Below are 25,360 nucleotides of genomic sequence, written 5' to 3'. Positions count from 1 at the left end.
ATACTTCAGGATGTTGTGAGCATTAAACAAAACTGGGCATGGCCCGTCTCTGAATCATGGAACAAGAACAATTAGTAAAATCATGATACTTCAGGATGTCGTGAGCATTAAACAAAACTGGGCGTGGCCCGTCTCTGAATCATGGAACAAGAACATTTAGTAAAATCATGATACTTCAGGATGTCGTGAGCATTAAACAAAACTGGGCGTGGCCCTTCTCTGAATCATGGAACAAGAACAAACTGAGACCTCTGAACCTTGAAAAAGCAAGATCTTGGACCATGGACATACGCTGAACATCAATCATGCAACTACAATACATTCATAAACATAACGTTTGATCTCAGTCTAGAAATTCGCAAAGACTTAAATATGTATCTCACATATCATCAAAGACTTAAATATGTCTCTCACATATTATGCTTTCAAAAACAATGAAACTATGATTTGCTTATCTTTGAGATGTTTTCACATTTGCCGCCTAGGCCTGAAAGTTTTACTCATGTAAACTGAAGCGCCTTGATTATTGGACCAAGGGTGCTTTACTCATATGAACTGAAGTGCTTTGAATACCATGCCAAGTGTGCTTTACTCCTGTGAACTGAAGTGCTTTGAATACCATGCCAAGTGTGCTTTACTCCTGTGAACTTAAGTGCTTTAAATGTCGTGCCAAGGGTGCTTTACTCCTGTGAACTGAAGCGCTTTGAATGCTGTGCTAAGGGCGCTTTACTCCTGTGAACTGAAGCGCTTTGAATGTTGTGCCAAGTGCGCTTTACTCCTGTGAACTGAAGCGCTTTGAATACCATGCCAAGTGCACTTTACTCCTGTGAACTGAAGCACTTTAAATGTCGTGCCCGGGGCGCTTTACCAGTGTGGCCTGAAACGCTTTGCTCGTTATGCTAAGGGGTGCTTTACCTTTTGGAATTAACGACTTCCTTCAAACTTGGATTCAGCAAGGCCTTACCGCTACGAGAACGACCTACTCATTTTTTAATGCACCATGGAAACAAGGATACTTCAGTTGGATGAGACTCTGCCGTTCAGGAACTCTGCTCTTCTCCAGAGAAATCCCCACGAGGTCTGGCTGCATTGAAGTCTTCAAAATAGTGAGGAACGTGCTTGGCTGTGGCTGGGCTTTATAGGCCTGCCACAACCCAAGATGGCTGCTGCCTCTAAAAACATGGGAATTGTAGTCCCTTCATGGACTAGCACTGATAAGTGCATCTTGTCCACCAATGACCTGAACCTGCAGCTCTATGAGCTTTGCCACAGGGCACACGACGTTGATGGCCACCTTTCAAGCAAGAGGGGATGACAAGTGGTGCACAGAAAGTGCTGCAGAGACGCGCAGCGGAGTTTCGGGCAGGACCTGGACCACGCATGGTTCTATCCCTGACACCTTGAAATCTATTTTCTCAAATTATAACCTTGTCAGACAAGGAAAATAAAAGCCTTTTTAGGGCTTGCAAAGCCTGTGTTAAGAAGAGACTTAATTTCGATGATCCACACAGGGACTGCATTTATTGCCTTTATCCTGATCATGTGGCCAAGGACTGTAAGGTATGCAGAACATTTTCTTACAAAACCCTCAAGGACAGGGAGGGCAGGCTACTTAATTGGCTACAAAAGTTAAAATCCAGATCAAACCCTGTTTCTGGTTCCGATAGTGAGGAGTCGTAGTCGTAGTCATCATCAAGAAAGCTCCACAAAAGAAGCAGCTCACCTCAAGCTCATTATTCTGAGGGTCTGCCCAAAAAAGCTTTAAAAAAGACAAAGCAAGAGTCTTGCAAAGCTTACAGCCCTTCCAGTTCTCCTCACAGGAGGTCTGTATCCTTCAACAGAGATGCTAAAGAGTGTTCTTGTTTCCTCAGAATGTCGAAAAAAAGCCTCTTCTGAGCCCCCCACACCACCTCCTGTGGCTTTTAAAAAGCCATCTGGGAAAAATATGACGACGACACTGTCAACAACAGCATCGTCGACGACTGCTACGTTGACCACAGCGTCAAAAAGAGTGTGTACGGCCTCATCGTTCACCGCCATGACGACGATTATGTCTTCGGCATTTTCTGTCACTTCGTCGACGATTAAGGTAGCCATCACCTTATCTCCGTCGACAAAACCGTCGTCGACAGCACCACCGTTACTGTCGTCGACCACCTCGTTGACGAGAATTTCGCCGTCGTCGCAGCTGACTCCACCGACAACAACGTCATCAACTATACCATCGACGGTCAAAAATTAGAAAAAAAATCTCAATTGCTCTCTCCATCGCACACATCACCAAGTAAGGTGTCATCATTAGTACCTACATACCTTTTAGAAGAGGAGGACTCGGAAGATGAGTGCCCGTTTGGGATTGCACATAGCCCTTCAAAGTTGCATGTGAAATGTTAGGACGTGGGTGAGGATAATAATCGTGATCCTCAATCCTTTTATTCACCCGCACAGCAATATCCTTACCAGGAACAAATGTTCCCTTTACCGGGGTCCCTTATAGCGGACCTGCAATTGAGGAAAGATGACTAGAGAAGGCGAGTTCCACCAGCCAGCTCTGAAGTAGAGCAGCCATCTCTGCCTCCTTCTGTACCACTTCCTTCCACACATGTTAACCCACGGATACTGCAGTTGGATGTACCTCCACATATGCCCATATCAGTTCTGGAACAGGATCCGTCGACATCTGAGGATGACAGAGAAGAGGGAGAGTTGCCAGATGCAATAACAAGAGTGGGATGATTACCAAATTCCTACTCCATCTTCGACCTCCCCTGTCCCGATAGATTCCCCTCCAGGCGACATCGGGGGATTTCACAGTTTACTAGCAAGAGGTGTGAAGAGGTTTGCACTACCCTTGCCAACGAAACAGATGGATTGTTTCATTTATGATTTTAAGGAATCTTTTTTTTAAAGTGTAAAATCAATGCCCATATGGGACGAAGGCATCAAGGTAATGAAAAATCTGGCTACTGTCACTCCTGTCCTGCCTCGCCTAGATAAGAAATATAAGGCACCCAACGATTCCCCAGCCTGCCTCATGGGACACTCAAAACCGGACTCAGTCATTACCCAAGCAGCGCAATGCAGGTCTAGAAACCCTTCAACACCAATATCGGCTCCGCCAGACAAGGAAGGGAGAAGACTAGATAACATAGGGAAACGTTTCTCCTTGATGTCTTCTCTTATGATAAGGGCCTCTAACTCTTTGGCTATAATAGACAGATATGACCGATAGTTATGGGCAGACATTGCTCCTTACTTAGATCAACTCCCAAAGGAATCAAAGAAGGAAGCGAGTAAAATCTTGCAAGAAGGAGAAAGGTCTTCTGCCAAAGTTATAGACTGTGCGATGGATATCACTACCACAACATAATGGCAGCTGACAGGTGAGGCTGTTTTAAGGAGGCATGGTTGGCTTAGTGCAACTTCTGTTAGGCTGGAAGTACAGAACAAGATCCTAGACTTGCCTTTTGATGGAGAAGCCCTCATCGGAAAGCATGTTGATGACGCCCTACAGACCATAAAGACTGATATGGACACAGCCAAGTCCTTTGGCACCCTTCAATTTAGAAGGCAGCCCTTTCGGGTGCTAGAGGTCAGGGTATCCATCCTACAGGGGAGGATTCCAGCAATATAAATATCCTTTTTTCTCCTATGCTTCTCAGTCCTTTCGTCCTCAGTACCAACAGAGGCAGCCTCCGCAAGCAGCATATACGAGAACAGCGCAAAGGGGAAGAGCAGGAAGACAAGCGAAGGACACAGGCAATTACTTCCTAATGACTCCGGCTACGTGCATTTCCTCAGATACAAAAATAGGAGGAAGAATTAGCAAACAATTATATCAGACCAATGGGTCTTAAAAGTGGTACAATTTGGCCATACTATGGAATTCCTGCAGATCCCACCTGAAAGACCCCCCCCCCCCTCCACGTATGTTGAAACACCTAAATCTACTCAAACAGGAAGTCGAGTTAATGCTCCTCAAGAAGCTATAGAGAGATTTCCAGATCAGGACATTAGGAAGGGGTTTTATTCTCAGTTCTTCCAAGTTCAAAAGAAGTGGAAAGATTGGCATCCACTCTTAGATCTCAGGGATCTCAATACTTACCTCAAGAAGCAGTAATTCCATATGATTACCTTAAGCAATATTCTTTCCCTTCTCAATCCGGGAGATTATATGTCCACCTTCGATCTACAGGACGCATACTTCCATATCCCTATACACCCATCCCACAGGAAATATCTCAGATTCACGGTAGCCAGAGAGCATTTCCAGTTCAGAGTACTTCCTTTCGGCCTGAAATCGACCCCAAGACTTTTTACCAAATGCCTAGCTCCAGACACAGCCTCCCTTAGAAGACACAAGCATCAGGTCTTTCCGTATTTAGACGACTGGTTGGTCAAGGCCAAGTTCAGGTCTCAGGCATGGAGGTCGACATGCGCCTGCGTGGAGCTATTTGCAAATCTGGGCTTAACCATCAACCGCGACAAATCAGCTTTCCAACCCTTGAAAAGAAGAACATTTCTGGGGGCAGTTTTGGACACATCCAGCAACAAGGCAACGCCTACCGGAGAGAGGCTGAAAAGGCTCATATTCCTGGCCAGGCTAGTGCAAAAAATAAAATCTGTTTCAGTTCGCCTCTTCAAGTCCATTTTGGGAATGATGTCCTCCTGCAGTCCACTCATGCCATTCTGTCGTCTCAGAATGTAACCCTTCCAGGAACAGGTGGACCTTCAGCGGACACGGTCCACGGGGTCTTTCGACCATATAATCAAAATAACGAAATCCTTGATAACATCTCTGTCTTGGTGGACTCATGAATCTCACTTGTTGGTGGGACTATCTTTTCTCCTCCAACCTGTTCCGTGGGTGATCACTACCTACGCATCTCGCGAAGGTTGGGGAGCCTTCCTTCAGAACTTACAAGTCAGGGGCAGATGGAAGCTGCATCAGAGGTCTCTTCACATCAATGATCTTGAATTGAAGGCAATCCACCTAGCGCTTCGTGCTTTCCATCCAAAGATAAGGGGCTCATCAGTGTTCATTCGTACAGAAAACACTACAACTATGCATTATGTCAACAAGCAGGGAGGAACAATATCTCTCCTCTTATCACGAGTATCTCAGTGCATTTGGAACTGGTCCATCATTCACAGAGTGAGTCTTCGAGCAGAACACGTTCCGGGCGCTCAGAACGCCATAGCGGACTCTCTAAGCAGGTCGATATCATCCAACCATGAGTGGGAACTGGATCAGGGGGTGTTAAATCGAGTTTTCTCCCTATGTGGAAAACCAAACCTGGATCTTTTTGCCACTCTGCAGAATGCAAAATGCCAATTCTTTGCAGGTTGGGATGCCCATCGGGGCTCTTGGGGGAATGCGTTTTCAATGGCATGGTCATGAATTTATGCTTACGCTTTTCCTCCCATTCCCCTCATACCAAGAGTACTGGCGAAGATCAAGAACGAACACTGCAGACTTCTCCTGATCGCCCCGGCATGGCCTTGGCAGCACTGGTATACAGTGCTGCTTCTCCTCTCAGAGAGTCACAGCATCCCTCTACTAGTGACGCCGTCCCTCCTAACAATGAGCGAGGGTCAAATTCTCCACCCAGATCCAGCTTCACTTCACTTGACAGCTTGGCTTCTGAACACCATGAATTTGCACACCTACATGTTTATATCATTTATTATGGTACAGTGATCTTTTCTTCGCATAATAGTTGACTATTTCATGTTTTCTCTTCTCCCGTTCGTAATAGTTCTTATTTCAGTGATTGTGGTAATACTTATCATACAATGTGTTTTACTACTGCTTGCTATTCCGATTCAAGCATGTGAATCTATGAAAGTTCCAATACTGGAGTAAGAAAATTAGTTACTTACCTGTAACTGTAGTTCTCCAGTATTGGAATCTTTCATAGATTCACATGCGATCCTCCCTCCTCCCCTGGGAAGCTCACCGTTCTATGTTCTCTCCTTCAGATACTTTGGCACTCCTCCCTTGGAAAATCTTAGAGACTGGAGCTTCTCACAGGAGAGTTCTAGAGGGAAGGGAAGCCGGACTGGCTGAATCCTAGGTTTGGTCTTTTTTCTCAAATAGACAAGGATAGGCTACTAAGGTGGGAGGCTTTTAGGCCTTTTTCCACTATAGTTACTACTACATTGCTATTATAATTTACCAGGGACTCCCATCTCGACAACGGGGAATGATTCAAGCATGTAAATCTATGAAAGATTCCAATATTGGAGAACTACTGTTACAGGTAAGTAACTAATTTTCTTGCATGGAACCTATAAATAGGCAATTTGTAAGTATGCCTCTGTGTTCGGTTTACAAGTCCTATAGCATTTTCACAGCTTTAGTATTCCTGGGCGGCATTCGCTCCTACCTGGCCTCTGGCTTCAGAAGCACTAGACTTGCAACTTCACCCTTCTCATAAGAGAGTTCAGTGTCTATTATCTAAATGTATTGTTATTCAGTTCCCGTGATCTGGACATACCTCTTTCTCACACGACTCCCCATCCCTCCTTATGGAATGCTTAAAGCATTACAAAATCGTGTGCAAAGCCAAACTCTATGCATAATGGACTTAAAAACAGTATTCAAGACCACCAGTTCCACTTCATACAGCCCACAATGCCTCCCTGAGAAGATTTAATCTTTTTGACCACTAATGTCAATCCCAACCAAGCGAGTGCTGACACAGGCTGTTCCAGACTGCACAAAACGTGTGTTGGCACGTTTCTAGTCATGGAGCGCTCCATATAAGTTCCATAGATAATAACTGTTACTGCAACCTAAGTGGGAGTTCCCTGGGGCTATTGCGATTTATTTTTAATGCTGTTGGTTAATAGGAAGAAAGAACATGACCCTGTTGATCGAGAGAAGAAGGAAGTTATAAAAGTGCTTAACTTTTTGATCTGCTAACTTCAAAAAGTAGATATTTTGCTAATGTGGTTTTAAAATGTGTGTTATGAGTTGCAACAGCACGTTCAAAAATAACCTGCATAGATGGAAAGTATTATTTTTAACATGCCCCACTTATTTTTTCCTCTTTTTCTTTTCTTTTGCCCTTAGGTTGAAACGTCTTTCAGATTCCCGGTAGCTTGAAGGTCTATATTTGCACAATGTGATCTCCTCTGTGATGGCAGATCAGTGTAACTGAATTTCAGTGTATTGTAAATATATATTTATTCTAACTGTATTTCCCACTTGTTTAGAGTTTAAAGGTGTACTGAATAAAACATTTACAAAATAATGATTGCGACTCTTACCACATACTTGATAAATTGTTAACAATAATGAAACACGATATTTTGTAATAAACTACTCTTGCTTTAAGTGATCCTGTTTAAGTATTGAATTTCATGTGAATGAATGACTTCACCTAATTCTCTTTAGGTCTGAAGTGTTGCAAGAGTGCCACATTTTAATGTTTTTTCCAGTACTTAAGATATTAGATGTTTCGAACCACGTACTGACTAGACTACGGTGGACATAGTTTTTAGGTATTTATGTTGGGACCTGTAGAATTTCGAGTGACTAACGTTTACAGAAATCTGAAGCCTTGTTAGTGCAACAAGACTATACAGTATAAGCAAGCTAATGGTACACATCAGATTTACTCGGGCAGGAGCTGCTTTACAGTGGTGCAACCGGTACAGCCGCAGCTGGCACTGACTTTGGTGGGGGGGCACTGTGGTTAAAAAAAAAGTGTGGTTTAAAAGGTGAACTTCCTTGTGTGTCCAGCAGTTTCCAGGCCACAATAAAAATGTCAAAATAATTCTAGTGATTAATGTTCCTGCTGGTGAGAGATTAGAATTTTGTCTAGTGGCAGTGTTCACTCGAAATTAGCGGGAAGATCTAAAGTGCCAGCTGCTAAGAATGTGTACCATGCATATCACAGAACTCAGTGTGAGTAAACTATGAGTAGTACTGTAAAAATATGAACTGTATGTCAGAGAGAGGCTATGGAGCCGTGGTTCTCATAGTACAGCCTGCAGGCCGCCAGCAGCCCGGCAGACCTACCATGGCGGCCCGCGGACCTTTTTTCCTAAACTTGGACTCTGAGTATACGACTACATCCCGTTGGTAAACATAAAAGGGGGCCGCTGGAGCATGCGCCATAGCAGCTTTGCTGCGCATGCCTCCCAATCCAGAGGCCCTCTTCTGTGTTTCCTGCCCTGGAGTCCGAGCCGGGGTGACGTCACACACTTGCGGTAGTGGGACGCAAAGACACTTTAAAAGTCAGCTGACTTTTAAACGGTCTTTTGGAAGCTTCCCGCTATCTTTGCCGCCTGCATCAATGTCTCTTCGCTCTCCCTGATTTAAAGGTAAGCCCCCACTATCTGCTCCTCTATGGGTGGTCGGGGGTTCAGGGGGTAGTCGGGGGTTCAGGGTCCAAGTAGGGAAGGGGGTGTATCGTAATCAGTGCCTAATTTGTAAATAAAAACGTGCTGGTGCCCAAATCCCTCCTCTTAAACGCGCGGCTGCTGCCATTCAATGTGTGAACACGGAATATTGAGGCAGCGTAATCCTGAAGCCATCTCGGGTCTCTTCAAGCCATATAAAGCCACTCCCTTCCCCCTTCAACTCGCTCTTGCAGCTTTCTGCTTTCTCCCTTTGTGACAGTTTTTAGTTTTTCTCTTCCTCCGTCTTTCCTATATGAGTCTTTTGCTCACAATAATTGCTTGAGGCAGAAAAATAAGCGCCGCCCCTCAAAAATAAGTGCTGGTGCTCCGCACCGGAAACAACAAGCATAAATTAAGCACTGATCGTAATTCTAGTATGCCTAATTTTTATTTATTTGCATTCTTAGAAACTGAAGCCTAATGGTAGTAATGGTGGTTGAAGTGCACAGCAACTGCCGGGGTTCTAATGGGTTAAGCTGCCAGTTTCATGCATCAGGTTGCGCGGCAAGAAGCGTGACTTCTGTGTGTGTAATTATGTTTGAGTGTGCGTGCCCCTGATGTGCCTATATGTATGCCTTTGTGTATGTGGGTTGGGAAGAGGTATGTATACCTGCGCTTCTGTTTTTGTGGGATTCTCGAGCACTGCATCTTTCCTACGATACTTATGTATACTATTTCCCACCTGAAGTCCCATGAAAGCGGTAGCTCTCGAAGCATCTTTTTTGGGGCAGGGACCAGAAGAATTCTGGAACATTGTACCTTCTGACAAATTTCCTGTTCTTTTTACAGCGGCCCAGAAAAAGTAATTTGTATGTTTGGGTCAACATAGGTTTGTGAAAGTTCATTTTCCACAATGGGACTGTTGAAGATAGACTCAGAAATAAGCTAATACTTATATCTGGATCTACTCTTAAGGCTTGCCGTTTCAGACATAGTAACAGATTACAGGACACTAATAGGAGACATGAAGTGTAAAATAAGTTATTTGTATTTCTTTCTTTGACGTACCTATTTTTCGGTCTCAGTTAAACCTGTGCTGAATATCCGCTTAGCGAGGATTACCATGCAGTGCCTCTTAAGAATGCCATTGTATAATAAAAATGTATTGTCAAATATCTAGCTTTGTACTTACATCTGGCTTTGAAATACAGCATTATCTAGTAATGTTTTTTTTTACACCAATAGTCCTGCCCCTTCGCACCACCCACCCTGGCACAGGCCCATCGGTGCGGCCCTTGGCCACAAACCAGACTGTAATTTTGGCCCCAGGCGAAAAGTTTGTGAGCACCCATGCTATGGAGAGACGAGATGCACTGTTATAGAGTTGTAGTGAGAGAAATCATGGAGAAGGTAATGACAGGGCACTAAAATGACTAAAGCCGACCGTTTACTCAGAATTTAGCAACCTGAACTGCAGCGACAATTTTTACAATGTGTTCATTTATTCATAAGATCTGAGTGCTTTATTTGGTTGAATGCACTGCAAGCGAAACATTTTCCTAAATACTTTCAGGCGTGTGATAATTCTGGATGTCTCAATATGCCTCGTACTGATACAGCTGTGTATGAGAACCAAAGTAGCACTCATGGAGATGTAAAGTGAGTCAGGTTTCCAGGCACCTGTAGGAATTTAGTGCCATGTTCCCCATGACAAGAATGAACGAAAGTGGTGACGGGGGTATTGGAAAGGAATAAAGTACCTGAGTCAGCAACTGAGGGGGAACAACACTGGGGATAACTGTAGAACCCGGAGGAAAGAGTGGTGCTCCGCCATGGACATGGTGAAATGACTCAAAGAGACGGATGTCGTCACAGGCATGGAGGGGGGGGACAGGAAGAAGTCTGATGACTGGCATGGAACCATTGGAGAGACTTCTGTGGTCCTGGAGGAAAAATGTATGGCTTGTGGGCATCCACAAAAGAAGAAAAGGATTTCTGAGCAAATACCTTCAAAGAGATGGTTCAGGAGTGTGGTTGGACTCAAGTACAATTTCAAGTTATTTTGTCAAATTCAAGCTAATGATTTCCAGGTCTGATTCATATATGAAACTGCTCTTTCCATCACTAGGTGGTACTCTGATTTCTGCCTCAATTTTTTTTTAAATGGTTAGTTATGGGGGCTGGCAAAAGAATGCAGCAGCTTCGTTTCCCTAACTCTACTCATCCCACGAGTAACAGTAATCATCTGCATTGCCCTGAGCTCATTCAGGCAAATTTGAAGTGGGGGCAACTTATACTTTAACTGCTGAAGAGACTGACTATTTGTCTGGGCGATTGAACAAGCCACAAAGCTGGGAGCTAGATTGAATGTGGGCCATTAAGTAGTGCAACTATGTGGAAAAAATTACAATGGCCTCCCAGAGCTTCCAGAAGAGGAAAGCATAATGTGCCCAACCTTTCATGGAAGCAGGTTGTGGTATCCTATGCACCTCTGGGCCGCTTATTGTAGACATTCAAAAGAGGAGTATATCTAGGAGCCACTGACAGACTGCTCCTTCTATACAAAGCAGAAGAGCGATATTTTGATCTGGCATCTTCCAGAGACAAGGTATCGGGGACGCCCAGCCATTTAACTGCTATCTTAAGTAGGGGAAAGGCCAGTGGGGCGGCATGGCGGAGGTATCCCATGTGGTGGCACCATCACTGTCCTAGCAGATTACAAATGTTGAAAGGAAGCTTGGAGGTGTATTCAGTGGTAACTGTCGAAAGATACAGGACCCAAGATAGAGACTTCGATATTTTTAGCGCCTCGCTGAAAAGACGAGCGACCGTGTGTTAGATCTAAATGTGTGGCTGCAGGAAAACGGTGCTGCTCTAGCCTAAAGAGGATGTACGGCCAGGAAACTCTGTGAGGCTGCACTAGCCCAAGGCTCACTAGCCCTACTGGCAGTGCTTAATTTGTGCTTGTTTCCGGTGCGGAGCACCGGCACTTAATTCTGAGGCCCGGCGTTTAGTCTTCTGTCTCAAGCATTTACTGCGAGCAAAAGACATGTGGGAAAGACGGAGGAAGAGAAAAACCGTTAGAAAGGGGAAAAGCAGGAAGCTGACAGTGAGCTGAAGGGGCAGGGAATGGCTGTAAATGGACGGAAGAGGCCCGAGGTGGCTTCAGGATTGCGCTGCCTCAGTATTATGTGCTCACACTTTTAATTGCAGCAGCCATGTGTTTAAGAGGAGGGCTTTGAGCACCGGCACCTTTTTATTTAAAAATTAAGCACTGCCTACTGGGAAGGAGTCTGAGTAACCCCGCTCGCGACACGGTTGAGGCTATTGAGTGTATATTGAAGCTTATTACAAGGGCCAACACATCGGGCAGAAATGAGAGAGAGATGACAGTCGAGATGTTTACCACCAAAACAAGCAAAACAAGGAATCTACCAACAAAATGACAAACCTGCAATCGACCGTGATCCCCAGTGTAGAACCAGAATGAGATATCAATACACAAGATTTTCTATGATTCTTCACAGAGATGAGAACAAAAATTGGCTCAATCGGATTGGATAAAAAAAATGTCTTCAACTAGCTGAAGAATCATATGCTGTCACTGAGAACAAGAGTGGGTGGCCTCAAAAAGACAGTTGATGAATGATCAGAAGAACACTACCAAACGTGGAATTGCTATTCACTCTTTGCAAGATCAGATGAAGAGTTGCTCTGAAGCCTGAGGATTTGGAAAACAGGTTGAGGAGAAACAACATTGACATAAGCCGGAGCCCACAGGTGTGGAGTTGGGAGGCGGGGGTGTAGCAGAAAGCCAAGACATTCATTGAAATATATAGAACAACTGATTTATACTCTCAAACCTGAGGATCCCTTATGCATCTAAAATTGCTACACAAACGTGGGCTAAGTGTAGGAAGAACTACCTCCCAGCCCCCCACCAAACTTAGACATACCAGGGAGAATCTAAATTTTTTATGAAAAAGAGGAACTGAAAGCCCTAGTAGTTTGTGAACAGTAGCAATGGCTATAGCAGGGACACGAGGTGCACTATTCCAAGATCTGGGCCATGGAAGGGGAGTTCAAACCAATCACAGAATTCTTGCATTCAAAGAATCTGTTTTATCAATTGTGGAGCCCCAATGCTTTACCTTCTAGAAAGGAAAGAAGGTCACTTGTAGATCATATAAGGAAGCTGGAGAGGTTCTAGGGCTATAACTCACAGACTTAATAGACAGAGGTGGGTGCTCCTTGAATACGGCAAGTTCAAGATGGTATTCGCGATGGTGCTTAGTGTGACCCAGAAGAGGTAGGAAACAACCACCTACAAAATAGCAGTTACAGAGTACAGTGTTAAACTTTTTTGGACTCCTGTGGCCGACTCATTTCCGGCAGAAGAGGGAGGGACACTCAGTCGATCAGTGAACTCTAAGTTAATACTGCATGGTACCAGGGAGAAGAGCTGAGAAGGGCAGCAGCCATGAGCCCGAGTACCGGAGCAAAGTGGTGGACAGAGAGCAGATTAGTGGGTAAGTGAGTGAGGGTGCTGGTTGGTGCTGGCTGCCCTCTGCCTCACCTGGCACAACTTTTAGCTCTACCCACCTAGCTGCTGTCCTGCCTGTTCAGTTTGCGGCCCTGCCAAAAGTTAATGTTTGCGTTCCAGCTTGCCTGCTTCCCCCGGACCCTGCCTACCGGGTGAAGGCGGATATTAGCACTCGGCTGGCCTCACCCACCCACAATGTGGTGACATATTGCAGCAGACAGCGATGGCTATGTGCACCACTGGCAGGTGGACAGGAGTCCTCAAAGCTCACTACAGCCTGTAAAGAGCTGCAACCCGTGCGTGACCTAGGGGCTACGGACTTAGGCTCACCAGACATTGGACAAGAAGGCACAATGAGCAGGCAAGTATAGGAGAAAAGGGGTACTTTTTTAAAACTGATATGCAGACTCATTTAATATAACAAACATCATTGAAGAGCCCCTGGCCTCATTAATACAATATAGATCCTAACTCCCCCCACCCTTAAACTTTTCCCCTTCAAATTAAACAGTACCCCAAGAGCATCCAACACTCATTCATCCTAATCACCTCCCTGCCTATTCTACCCACCAGGACTCCACCCCAACCATCTGTCCCCAATATTCCCTGAGCCCCTGCCTTCCCCACCAGGCCCCAACCCTTCCATCCTATTTTGGTCTTTTCCTTTCCTGCAACCTGTCCTAAACAACTAAGTCTACCTACCCACCTAGAGCTAAGTCTGTATCATTTCAAATTTTGAGGGCGGGAGGGAGGGGGTCAAAATGACTGGCTCCTACCGCCAGGACCACCTGTGCTAGGAAGGGGCTTCATCTAACTGTCATGACCTAAAACCGTCACCTTGGACCCACCCTGCTTCTAATTGACCCAATGACTATCCCCCGTTACCTGGCCTGTACCATCCACCCAAAATCCCCGGAGGCGAACACCCTTGGATGTTTCCCCCGGGACGCCATCAGGCAGACAGGCACAATAACTAGGCAAGTATAAAAGCAAAAGGTTGCTTTAGTAGGCCAGGTATGCAGACTCATTTAATACAACAAACATTGTTAAATAACCCCTGGCCTCACAAATACAATTGAGAATCGAACACCCCCTACGCTTAAACATTTCCCCTTTAAATAAAACTGCACCCCAAGGTCATCGAACACTCATTCATCCTAATCACCTTCCTGCCTACTCTACCCTCTTGGACTCCACCCCAACCATCTGACCCCAATATTCCATGAGCCCCCATCTACCCCACCAGCCCCCAACCCTTCCGTCCTGTTTTGATATTTTTCCTTTCCTTCCACCAAGAGAAAACCCTGCGAAGGCATTTTTCTTGTCCCTCCCCTTCACTTTCTTAATGTCTGTTGACAAGAGCAAGTTTATTAATGTGCGTAAACAACTGTAGACTGTCACTAAAACAGCTGTATAGATCTCAAAACTCATGCCAACTGAAAAGCAGGGCTGTCGCCAAACAGCGGTTAGCCCTCACAATATAGCTGCAACTATGGTAAAAAAAAAAAGGAAAATGTTTTCAGTCCTAGGCTGTCTCCCAACACCCTTTAAACCCATCCTATCTTCTGCAACAAATGAGTCAACTTGTCTTTGATCTCTTAGAGGTATATCCTACCTAAAGAACTCAGTCTTCTCTTTGGATGTCCCGATGTTCCAACCATCCTAAACCCCTGTCCTTACAAAATCTGATCATGTCCCTATTAACCTACCCTCTTGCCTTTTCAATAGCCGTGTATTGGATTGCTCCCCTCCATACCTGCCTAGGTGCAAAAGACGTCCAAATTATGTGTGTTCCACACCATGATCTACATAAGTCCAAATCTGCCTTCAAAGTTTTGATCAACACCAAGCCAGATTCTTGTACTAAATCATTCTCCTCAAGATACAGAAATAAAACGTCAGGACAATGCCTGTTGGCAATTAAGTTTGACAAGCAAGGCAGCAATAGCCCCCACATCAATCCCCTGCCACTAGACCCACCACTCAAAAAGTACATCCTCAAATCGAAAACCCAAATTTGTTCCCCACAGATGTTTTTCTGCATGTTTCACCACCCACTAAGTAATGCCCTCTGATCCATATTGATAGGCTGCCAAAACCGGTCATGCCACACAAACCTAGGATGAAAAAAGAGTTAATCCCTACCTCATAGAGTATCCAAACTTATCATGTAGCAGAGATAGCAGTTTGAAGACCATCTCCCCAATACCAATACCATTTACCTCCAGTAAAGAGAACCCCAATCTCACGGCTTCTGAGGCTGCACCAATACGAAAAGAATGTGTCCTAAAATTCCCTGCATTTTCCCCCATGGATGACAATACTTTTCTCATAACCCCCAAACCTTGGAACGCTGTTAGTTTGTTCCCATCTTGATGTCTGAAAATTAAAATTTCTTGAATAACCCCCCTCCTGTGGTAACACAATCTTTTGACGATTTGTTCCAGGTGCAAAACCACGGAATCTCCGCCACTGTGAATGAGAAAAAGTGTCCACAATATTATTAAAATTATCCTTACCTGGCACATGTTGAGCTTGAAAAAAAATGTTATGCATTAAGCATCCCAACATAAAACGGTGTAACAGTTTCAGCAGTTTCCTGTCCTTCACTATTTGGCCATTAACTAAGTCAACTACCGTCTTGCTATCAACATGGAACAGTACAGATTTATTCGCCAAGTGTTCACCCCAGACTGCAAGGGCCACCAGTAGAGGAAAAAAACTAAAAAAGGCAGTACTCCTACCTTATACCTTCCAGTGTGTCATCCCCAAAAACTCCAAAACCTTCAGCACCTGCAGCATCTGAGAAAATGTGTACCTGCCAATTAAACTTCGCTGTAGACTGCAGTGGCTCCCCATTGAAGCCTTTGAGGAAAATCAGCCAAACTTCCAAATCTGCTTTGACTGCAACAGATAGACGTACTCCGTAATGTGGAAGAGATGCACCAGCAAGTGCAAAACCTAATCTATGACAAAAAGCTCTACCTGCCCTAGCAACCTGACAAGCAAAATTAAGATGACCCAATAACTATTGCACTTGCCTCTGTTGCATCTTGAGTGCTGACAGAGCTTGATCCAGCAGGCTGACCAACTCTTGGACTTTGGTAGCTGGCACACTTGCTTCCATTTTTCTGTGTCTAGCTGAATGAATTCCCAAAAATACTAATTGAATTGAATACTAAGTGTGTAGTGGATGTTCTGTTTTTTCCAGTGCCAAAGGCTTCCCTAAGTATGTAATCGCTACTTAAAAATCTTGTAATGCACTTGCACAATTCACTGTATGCGCTTCCCCTATGACCAGGAAATCATCTAAGTAGTGAGTAACCCGTTCATGGCCAGAATACATAGTAAAACTCCATTGTAAGAAGGAACTTAATAACTCAGAACAACTTCCAAGAAACTGCACAAGCCATAGGCAGGACTGTGTCAACGAAACATTGCTCCTGAAACCCCCTGTTTAAATTCCGACACACCCCGGTGGTACTGACCTGTTCCCTATTCCAGTCCCCCCACCTCCAAACCCACAACTCCCCAGGGGTGGGTTTCCCTTGAAAAGGCTAGTAAGGTACTGCCAAACCGCTTGCTGTAAGCACAGTGGGAGATGGGTGCTGTGGATACATCCACTGGACCCACAACTCGTTATCCACTTCGTCCCAGGGCTTATCTGGCTTCAAAACTATTCTGACCCGAAACTCCTCATCATAATGAAGCCATGCATAGCTGCCAAACTCTGCATGCGCCTTCCTGATGGTATCTATGTACTTACAAATGGCAGAAGTATGTTCAGGAAATTTCCCGCAATAGAAACTTACATATATGAAAAACACAGATGTCCATGTGTCTATATTCGTGGGCACTATGGGACACCTAGCTAACTCCGATGCTTCCTCCCTTGAGCCCTCCTTAGCCTGCAGCTCTCTGTGCAGTAACCTATAGACATTGACAAACTCACTTTTCCAGATTTCCTCAAAAGATGAGCCCGGAGAGGCATGGACACCCCCATATAAGGAAGACATTGAAAAACATTTGCTTTGTCAGTAAGGCTTTTGTCCCCCTCCATCTTACTGTCATTGAGCGTAGAATCCGCTTCCATAGTGGTGCCCTTTTTAGTCTTATTCTCATTGTCATCAATAGCAGTCTTAAAACTTCACTCTCTTGTACCTCCACTTCAGATTCCATGCCAACCCCTTTGCCCACTCCTGAGGCACCAACCCCAACATCAACATTCTTTGCTTTACATGTCTTGACAACCCCCCATCCAACCTTTCCACCCTGATCTCTCACCTGACTGCAAGCGACTGCTTCATTGCGATGACTCAGATTGGTCCCATCCTCTTCGCTCTGGGATTCTTTATCCTCTCACTACTGCTGAAGCCTTCTGCAGCCCCTCCTGCAAAAGGCACACTAATATGGGAGAAATTAGATTCCCCAACCTTTTAACCTGTGTTGCTGTTATATCCCTCCAAGGAGGAATTTCCCCTTCCTCCAACTCATCTTCCTATTCTTCAGTCTAATTCTCACTCAGTATCCTCATCCTCCACCCCACCACTCATACCTGGTCTCACCCCATCCCCCCATCATACACTCTCCTATCAATAGTGTTGTCTGCTGTTGCTTTGGAAACCAGAGAACCATCCCTCGCCATCAGGAAGGTAGCCTCAGACCTCTCCCTCTTTTCATATCAGGTTGCAGAGGCAGCTCCCAACCTCTACAGTCACCTTTTATCATAGCTCTGGACACTTTGTGGCATTGTCCCCAAGTTGCCCGACAGGTTGCTCCAACCTCTGGGATAGGTGGTCCTGGGCCCCACCTTCTGCTGCTCCAGTTGCACACTAAAAGCTACATCATCTGTAACCAATACCAGTACCTAACTGCCCCTTGCTATGCCAATACCTCACTAAACCATAATTGATAAACTGCCTCACTGCTCAAGCAGGGCTTAAATCCCCCGTATAAAATGACTAGCTGCTACCGCCAGGACCACCTGTGCTACAAAGGGACTTCACCTAACTGTCATGATGTAAAACCGTCCCCTTGGCCCTGCCCCTGCTTCTAATTTACCCAATGGCTATCCCCCTTTCCTGGCCTGTACCACCCGCCTGAAATCCCTGGGGGTGAACACCCCTGGATGTCGCCCCCCTGCACCCCACTCTAGCTGCTGACTGCTCCATCCTTCAGTGCTGTGCTGGCTTTTAGAACATCAGAGTCCCTGGCAATATGAGATAAATGGATTTACACACACTCTTGGCACTGTTATGTCCACAAAAGTACTACTAGTTCTTTCCTGTACTTGCTTGTACTGCCTGTCTTCACTCTCGCCAGTCTTGAATCGGACCAGACTCAACTAGCCACCTGCCAGCCTTAGCACGGCGCGAGGGAGGATGCGGAGAATAACAGCCGCCAGCATGCCAGTAGCATTCGTATACACCACCGTAATCCGAAAGAAACCTGGTTCCCATCCCTGCGAAACAAGAACTAACATTAACCACCAGTATTTTGCCAGGAACTGAGACAACTGGCCTGGGCTACAGTAGCGAATGTGAACTATCTAGCATCACATGTGAGGTGGGCAGCTACGGTGTGGTGGGTGTGAAGAGGGTGTAGGCAGCTGCGTCCCCGGTTACATTAGGTGGCGGGGTCATTGGGACCCTCCCAGAGCCTGCGGAAGAGGCCGCTCTAGAACTCTGAGCAGCCTGTGCTCCTGGGTTTGACGCCCTCACAGCCTCTCGAGCTGATCGTCTTGTGAATTAAACTGTACCCACCTCCTCTACAAGCTACCTTGGCAGCAAACTTCAGCGACAGCCCCAAGGAGATACAACGTGCAGTGAGAAGGAGCATATGCTGTCAATGTAATCAGCCTACAGACACGAAAGCCATCGTGTGGACTTGCAGTCTCACATACACTTAGCAAAATTTGGGCTTCCCCACTAAACAACATTATGCACAATACCAGGGCAAAGACAGACTTCAGGAGCTAATTGTCATGCAGGTTAGGCAGCACCGTTAATCCCTCGATGGAGGAGTCCAAAGTCAGTAAAACCTCCTCAGATGCTCCAGCAACGGCATGCTATGTCTCTCTACCTGAATCTAAACTGGGCAGTACCATCCATGGGAGCATTGATACAGCACTGGGGAGGCCGACCTCACCAACGAGTCAACTAAACAAAACTTACCCATATCAAATAACGGTAAATAAAATTACAAATGATTTCAGCAACACTCGCACACAAAACTTTTGAAAGTGTTCCTGACTCAAAAATAGGAGCAACTGCCTCAACCTTCCCCTGAATTCCAGCAGTCACTGTCTACACAGTCCACACTGTCTGCTAAACAAACCCAGGCAGCAGCTGCAGTAGGCACACAGTCCCTTTTGACAAATGACCTTGAGACAGGATCATGTAGAAGCTCTGAGACACCTAGACAGCATGCGATGTACATGTACTTATAAAGAGCAAAAGTGAAATTACACTAGCAGAGATCTATCAAAAACCGTCAAGTTTCAATGGCACTCGAAGAGACCATACCGCAGGTGCTAATACCTCTGCGAGCAGCTTAATGAGTTTTTCAAACCAAGGAAAAGCTCAAGAATGTGGTTGCGGTAGTTCCGTTAATGACCAAAGATGTTCGACCCCAAGTTTCTCACTGTTTTCTTTTCCCTTAGATGATTTATGAAATGTGACAGTGACGCAAAGCTGCTGTTGCCGGATCTATATTAGTTTGAATGCAGTGAAAGAGATGTATCAGAGTTAGCTTCTGCCCCTAAAAGAGCAATATCAACAAAGGGCAAGACAGGGAATTTGCGATGCTCCCTGCCCACACAAATTTAGGTGTCACGAAAGTAATGTGCATGGCGCTAGATAATATAGCTGGAGTCCTGACAGCAAAGTCGACTAAAATAAACTAGCTATCAGTGGCGGCTGGTGAGGTTTGTGAGTGGTGGGGTTGGGTTTGGCGGCGAGGGGGATGGGCGTGCGCATTTTTTCGGGAGATTAGTAGCAATTTCCCTTTCTTCTGCAAATCCTATTTAACAAAATTTAGATATATTCTTTAAAATAAAAAGAACCAAAATAGCTTTCATTGGCCTGGCTTGGTAGGCAAGCCTGACTTTCTTCTTTAGCAATGTGTACATCATCAAGACGTTTTGGGGTTGATATCTCACTCATCTCCAAACAAAATCAATCCACTCTTCCATCCTTTCACCTATCCATCCCTCGATCCACCCATCCTTTTACTCAGCCATCCATCCTTTCAGGCATCCATTCAGCCTTTCCCTCGTCCATCTATTCAGCTTTTCACTCATCATCCATCCATCTAACTTTTTACTCACCCATCTTCCCTTTCACACATTCATCCATTCTTTCACTCATCCATTTTTACATCATCCTTTCATTTATCTATCCTACCTTCCACTAATCCATCCACACTTTTAGTCAGCTATCCATCCTTTCATTCATCCATCCACCCTTCCATTTACCCTTTCACTCACCCATCTTTTTACTCACTCATCCATTCATCTTTTCACTCATCCTCCAACTATTCATCCACCCTTTCACTCATCCACCCACCCACTTTCAGCCAGTCAGACATACACCCATCCATCCTCCCTTTCGCTCATAGACCCAATCTTCCACCCATACATTTACGCTTTCAATAAACCATTCATCTTTTCACTCATCAATGCATTCATCCTCTCATTCACTCATCAATCCATCCAGTGGTCATCAATCTATCCACCCACCCTTTCAGTGCTTTACTTTCTCTAGGAGAGCCTGCAGCTGCCCTCCTCTGAAGCTCTGTGGTGCGCTAGAGGGGGAGACTTTGGCACCCAAACTCCCAAGGTCTGTACAAGTGTGTAACACAACATGTAGTACTCGTGACTGCGACATTTTATAAAAACACCACAACGGCAGAACTCGCTGGCATGTCTAAACCTGCCTTAAAGGGCTCCTTGCACGGCACCGCTATATCATAAATATGCATATTTATAGATATCTTCACCGATCTCCCCTCTTGTTTCACCGGCGCATGATTTAAGGTCTTCAAAAGCCCCGAGTCCGAGGTGAACACTGAAACCACGGTCTGCTCATCATAGCATGCGTCAGCGGCGATCGTGTAACTCCACCAGCTGCCCAGCCCCTGAAAAATCTTCAAATAAAACAGGCCTTTTCAGCAACTTAACCCTGCAAACTGTGGCAGTAATCTACTGGATGCGGGACGTATCGGACACACAAGTCCTGGACAAACAACTCTTGGCTGCTACAAGCAACAAGAAGCCATGTGCACTGAGCATCACTAGATAACCCCACGGCCAGAGCTACCCACCCTGAAGCTGGGGAACCAGTTTCGAGTCTCGGGGTCGGCTCAGCAGCTGGTGATTCTGGGCAAATCACTTCATTTCCCCGTGCCTGAATGTGCCCTTGTTTAATATAACTGGTGCTCATGTAAAGCGCTCCAATACCTGCGGGTCGAGTTAGCGGTATATAAAACTGCAACGGAAAAAAAAATGAAACTCATATTTACTTTTAACAAATACATTCTGGGACTAGGGAGGTGTATTGGTCGGCTTTGTTGGAAGATGGTGACCCCTCCAAACTGGGAGTCACCTGGTAACTTCTATCCACGCATCCCCGGGATCATCCAGCCCTGAGACTGGGAGTGAACTCACCTTGGGGTCTCAGGTGCAATACCACCGACTGACGACGAGGCAGGAGAAGAAGGGGGTATAGCCTGGGTTGAAATAAGGAGACGGCGATGGTGCAACTCAGGGGGGGGGGTCATCAAATGAGCAAGACGCACGAGGGTGCAATTAGGAGAGGAGTCACGAGGATGAAATCAGGAAACTGTAAAGATGCAGCCAGGGAAGCTCCAGACGAGTCACCAGGATGAAATCAGGAGACGAGGGTGAAATCAGGAGACACTGGGGGAACCCTCGACGACTCTGTGGCAGTCTGTCTTCGTGGCCATACATATATCTATTGACTAATAACGAGGCTTTCTGCTGAAGAACGTTAATGCGAACAGTTTCATAATGACTCATCGTGGAGGAAACTGTGAACAGAAAAGAAAGGGAGAAAAAGCAGAGACAACCTGTGAAAGCACATTCATAGAGACATTTATGGCTAATATTGATGATATTCACATACCTCCTTTCAGTGATTCAGTCAATCCGTCGATGCACTGTTTTTCTCGTGAAAGATTGATGCGATGCGAGTCTTCCCGCCTGCCACACCCTTTCCCAGCTCGTCATGGGGTGAGAGGTCCCACCACGCCCTCTGCCTCTGGCACGTTGGGAAAGGGTGGGGTGACAAATGCTCTCCACATTGATGTGGAGGCTAAGCGCTTCAGGGCTTGAATAAAAACGCCCGGGGCTAACTTGGCCTCTGCGTCATCAGGGTGTGCAGACAAGGCCCTGATGCTGGGTCTTTGCTGAGTTGATGACCTCACAGGCCTCAGGGCTGTGAGATTATCAGCCCGGCAATAGGCTCACTTTGGGCTTGCCTACACGTACACAGCAGCAGTTGAAGTGAGCACGTGACGTCACGTCACTTCACTTGTCCAGCAAAAATAATGCTGGTGTTGGGTGAGTGGGGGAGATAGTGTCCCCTGTTTTATAAAGTTTTATAGAGGTATTATTTTTTAATTTTAAAAAAATGATCGCTTTGTTTTTAAAGGGGGCGGAGCCCTGACGCCTATGTACAGAAACCCCCATTGCTAGCAATGCAGGCCGTGAGAGAATCACTAATTTTGATTGCGTGGCTAGATCTTAGAATGGCCACAATAGAAGAAGGTGTGAGTAATATATTTAGTCAAGTGAGAACTAAAAGCGAAATATGTTCATGTTCTCCAATTCACGTTATTAGTTTAGTACTTGAGGATTGCAAATAGAAAATACCCAGGGCAACAACAGAGGATTCTAAGATTACGTCAGAGGGGCAGACCTCATCCAAAAAGGAAGATGACCCAGATTCTCCAGACATCACAGAGATTAACCAACTGGAAAGTAGCATTACAAAAATCCTAAAGGGAAATAAGGCAAACGTAAGGTGTGGTAAGAAGCTTAACGTAACATTCAGATCGAAATTTACCACCTGCAAAAAGATATGGAAGAAAGCTGCTATAGAAAAGTCTAACGCGGCCACTGTGGGTATAGGTTCCCCGGAGCGGACCACTAGCCACCCTCAACCCAATTTAGAAACATCACAGGCAAACACCCCGGGACAAAGCAGTAGCTGACAGCTTAGATGGAGAAAATGCAGGTGCATTAGTTTCTCGTCTATTGTCTAACTCTACCAATGCAGGTTTATTGTGTGACAAACACGTGTAAAAGTCATACTCATATCAATAGATTACCTACAGGCCAGGGACCACCAATATGTAGCATACTGGAGACAGAAAAAGAGAAGTACAAATAGCCTCCAACAGTTCAGTCACTGCATCCAAACGAGGGTCTCATAATCCCGCAGGGCACAGGAGGAAAGTTAGCAACTCAGGAAAGGCAACCCAAAGAGCCCATCTTCAATATGGTCCCAAGGGCTGATGAAAGACAAATGCGGACTCATTATCCTGAGCAGAAGCAAGGTCAGTCACAGTTGTTAACAGTAACAGAAATGTCAGGAGTTCGTGTCCAGGGGATCGCTTACTTGAGGGAAGATTCCCAATTAGCATACTTAGCCTAAGACATCAGACAGCAATGGTGTCTCGATTTCACATGAATTAGGATGTGCATTTGCAGCTTCAACAATAATGTTTATTGTACACAGCTCCGTGACCGTTATAGTATCTCATTGGCTATCTCTAATGATCCAGTCGATATCATGCATACAAACTATGCACTTAAACCAACTGTCATTAGCAAATACATCTGCTCAGGGGAAGCAAGGCCTCATAATGACACTGTTTATACTAATTCATTACACCAGACTGTTAAATTAGTTATGACCAGGTCTACAGGTCACCCTGGGGAGACTAGCTATAGAGAGGAGGCAGTATTAGTCATTACTCCACTATACCAATTCAGAGGGAACCATGATATTTAACATAGGGGAAACATCTATAAGGTCTGCACCAGATCACCTCCAATGATCGTAGTAGCCTATATTTTGCTCCACCATTGTTTCCCCCTAAGAGGGAGAAAACAATTACCAAATGGTGTAATAAACTTCTTGTAAATCATATATTAAATTATGCTAAAGACTTGGCCGCCTGGGGTGTAACAGTGGAAAAGCCATTCAAAGACCCCTATCCTACCATGTTGGTCAAGGAACCAATGAGTAACCATAAGCCCAGAGAACAGGCAGGACCCTGTCCGGCCCCGAGAAGAGCCTGAGGCCCCTCAGTGTCCCGTCAATCAAAAGAACATCACTTGTGGTTCTATGTGGCAGCAAACTTGTATACTGCTGCAGAACCACAAACAAAAAATAAACAGCCCATAACTATATTAAACAGTACTGGCAGACAACATCACGCCAGCCCCAGTGTGTCGCCACCTATGGCTTGCCAAGCCAACACTTCTAGGGAAACTGGTTAACTCCCCACCATGAGGTTAAATTACTACAGATAATAAGTTGGAACATAGTAGGGTTGAGCAAAAAGATGGAATATAATGACTGGGTGACCTTTATGAAAAAACAAGATATCTGTTGCCTCTAGGAAACATGGGTGGTGGAAAATGCTGATCTTGAGGCAGAGTGAAGCATAGTCTCCTGATCTGCACAAAGGTTGGATTTACCAATAATGTGAAGTTATCTTTTACCGCTATAAACAATGAAATTTAACACTTGAAACTTGAAAAAAGTCTAAGCGATGATTGACCTTATTAATATTAATACATATCAACCGCCACAAGGTGTTAACGAAATTTCATCAATGCTAAACGTACTCCAAACTTTACTTGCCTCTTTGAGGCAAATTGGAGGCTCAAATCTACTTCAGAATTATGGGAGGTACAAGTGGCTAGGGAACCCAGGCAGAATTATGCTGATTTGCAGGGACTAAAACACAGCACTCCAACCAGTATTGCAAGATTGGTGAGGACCTTGCTTAGGGGCTCCCTCAGTCACAATCAATGCAGTATACATTGACCAAGAAAGGGAAGTAGCTGCGCTCATTAATCCTGAATGTAGGTCTGAGACCGTTTAACACCCATACAATATAGGAAACAAGGCCAGCATCATTGATTATATAATAATAAATATGGAAGCTTTTTTTATTTTTTATTTATTTATTTATTTGGCATTTATTGAGAACAACATCAAACAAACACATCGAGGAGGACATAGGCATTGATCATGACCAAATTCAAAATAGGGAAACATTGAAGACTTATATCCAACAGCCGCTTCTGGCGCTGAGGAGGCAATCAACGTCATAAACCAAAATTATTATCCAAAACGCATCAATGTGACCCCTCGATGTGTAGAACAAACAACATTCAGAAAACCTCCACAACAGGAAGTGCAAGGCACA

At 45.1% G+C, this 25,360-nt stretch overlaps 1 protein-coding gene across 1 annotated transcript in view; it reads left to right on the top strand.

The window, feature by feature from the left end:
- GPATCH1 (G-patch domain containing 1) overlaps positions 1–7,346 on the top strand; it is a 258,011-nt gene extending 250,665 nt beyond the window's left edge. The window contains exon 20 of the mRNA XM_069216538.1: positions 7,079–7,346. Within this exon, the coding sequence (XP_069072639.1) occupies positions 7,079–7,106 (28 nt within the window). The 3' untranslated portion in view covers positions 7,107–7,346. The remainder of the gene's footprint in view (positions 1–7,078) is intronic.
- Positions 7,347–25,360: the final 18,014 nt, after the last annotated feature.

This window comes from Pleurodeles waltl, chromosome 12 (genome assembly GCF_031143425.1).
Source record: "Pleurodeles waltl isolate 20211129_DDA chromosome 12, aPleWal1.hap1.20221129, whole genome shotgun sequence".
In the NCBI taxonomy this organism is placed as follows: domain Eukaryota; kingdom Metazoa; phylum Chordata; class Amphibia; order Caudata; family Salamandridae; genus Pleurodeles; species Pleurodeles waltl.
This window is presented reverse-complemented; position numbering and strand designations above follow the sequence as displayed.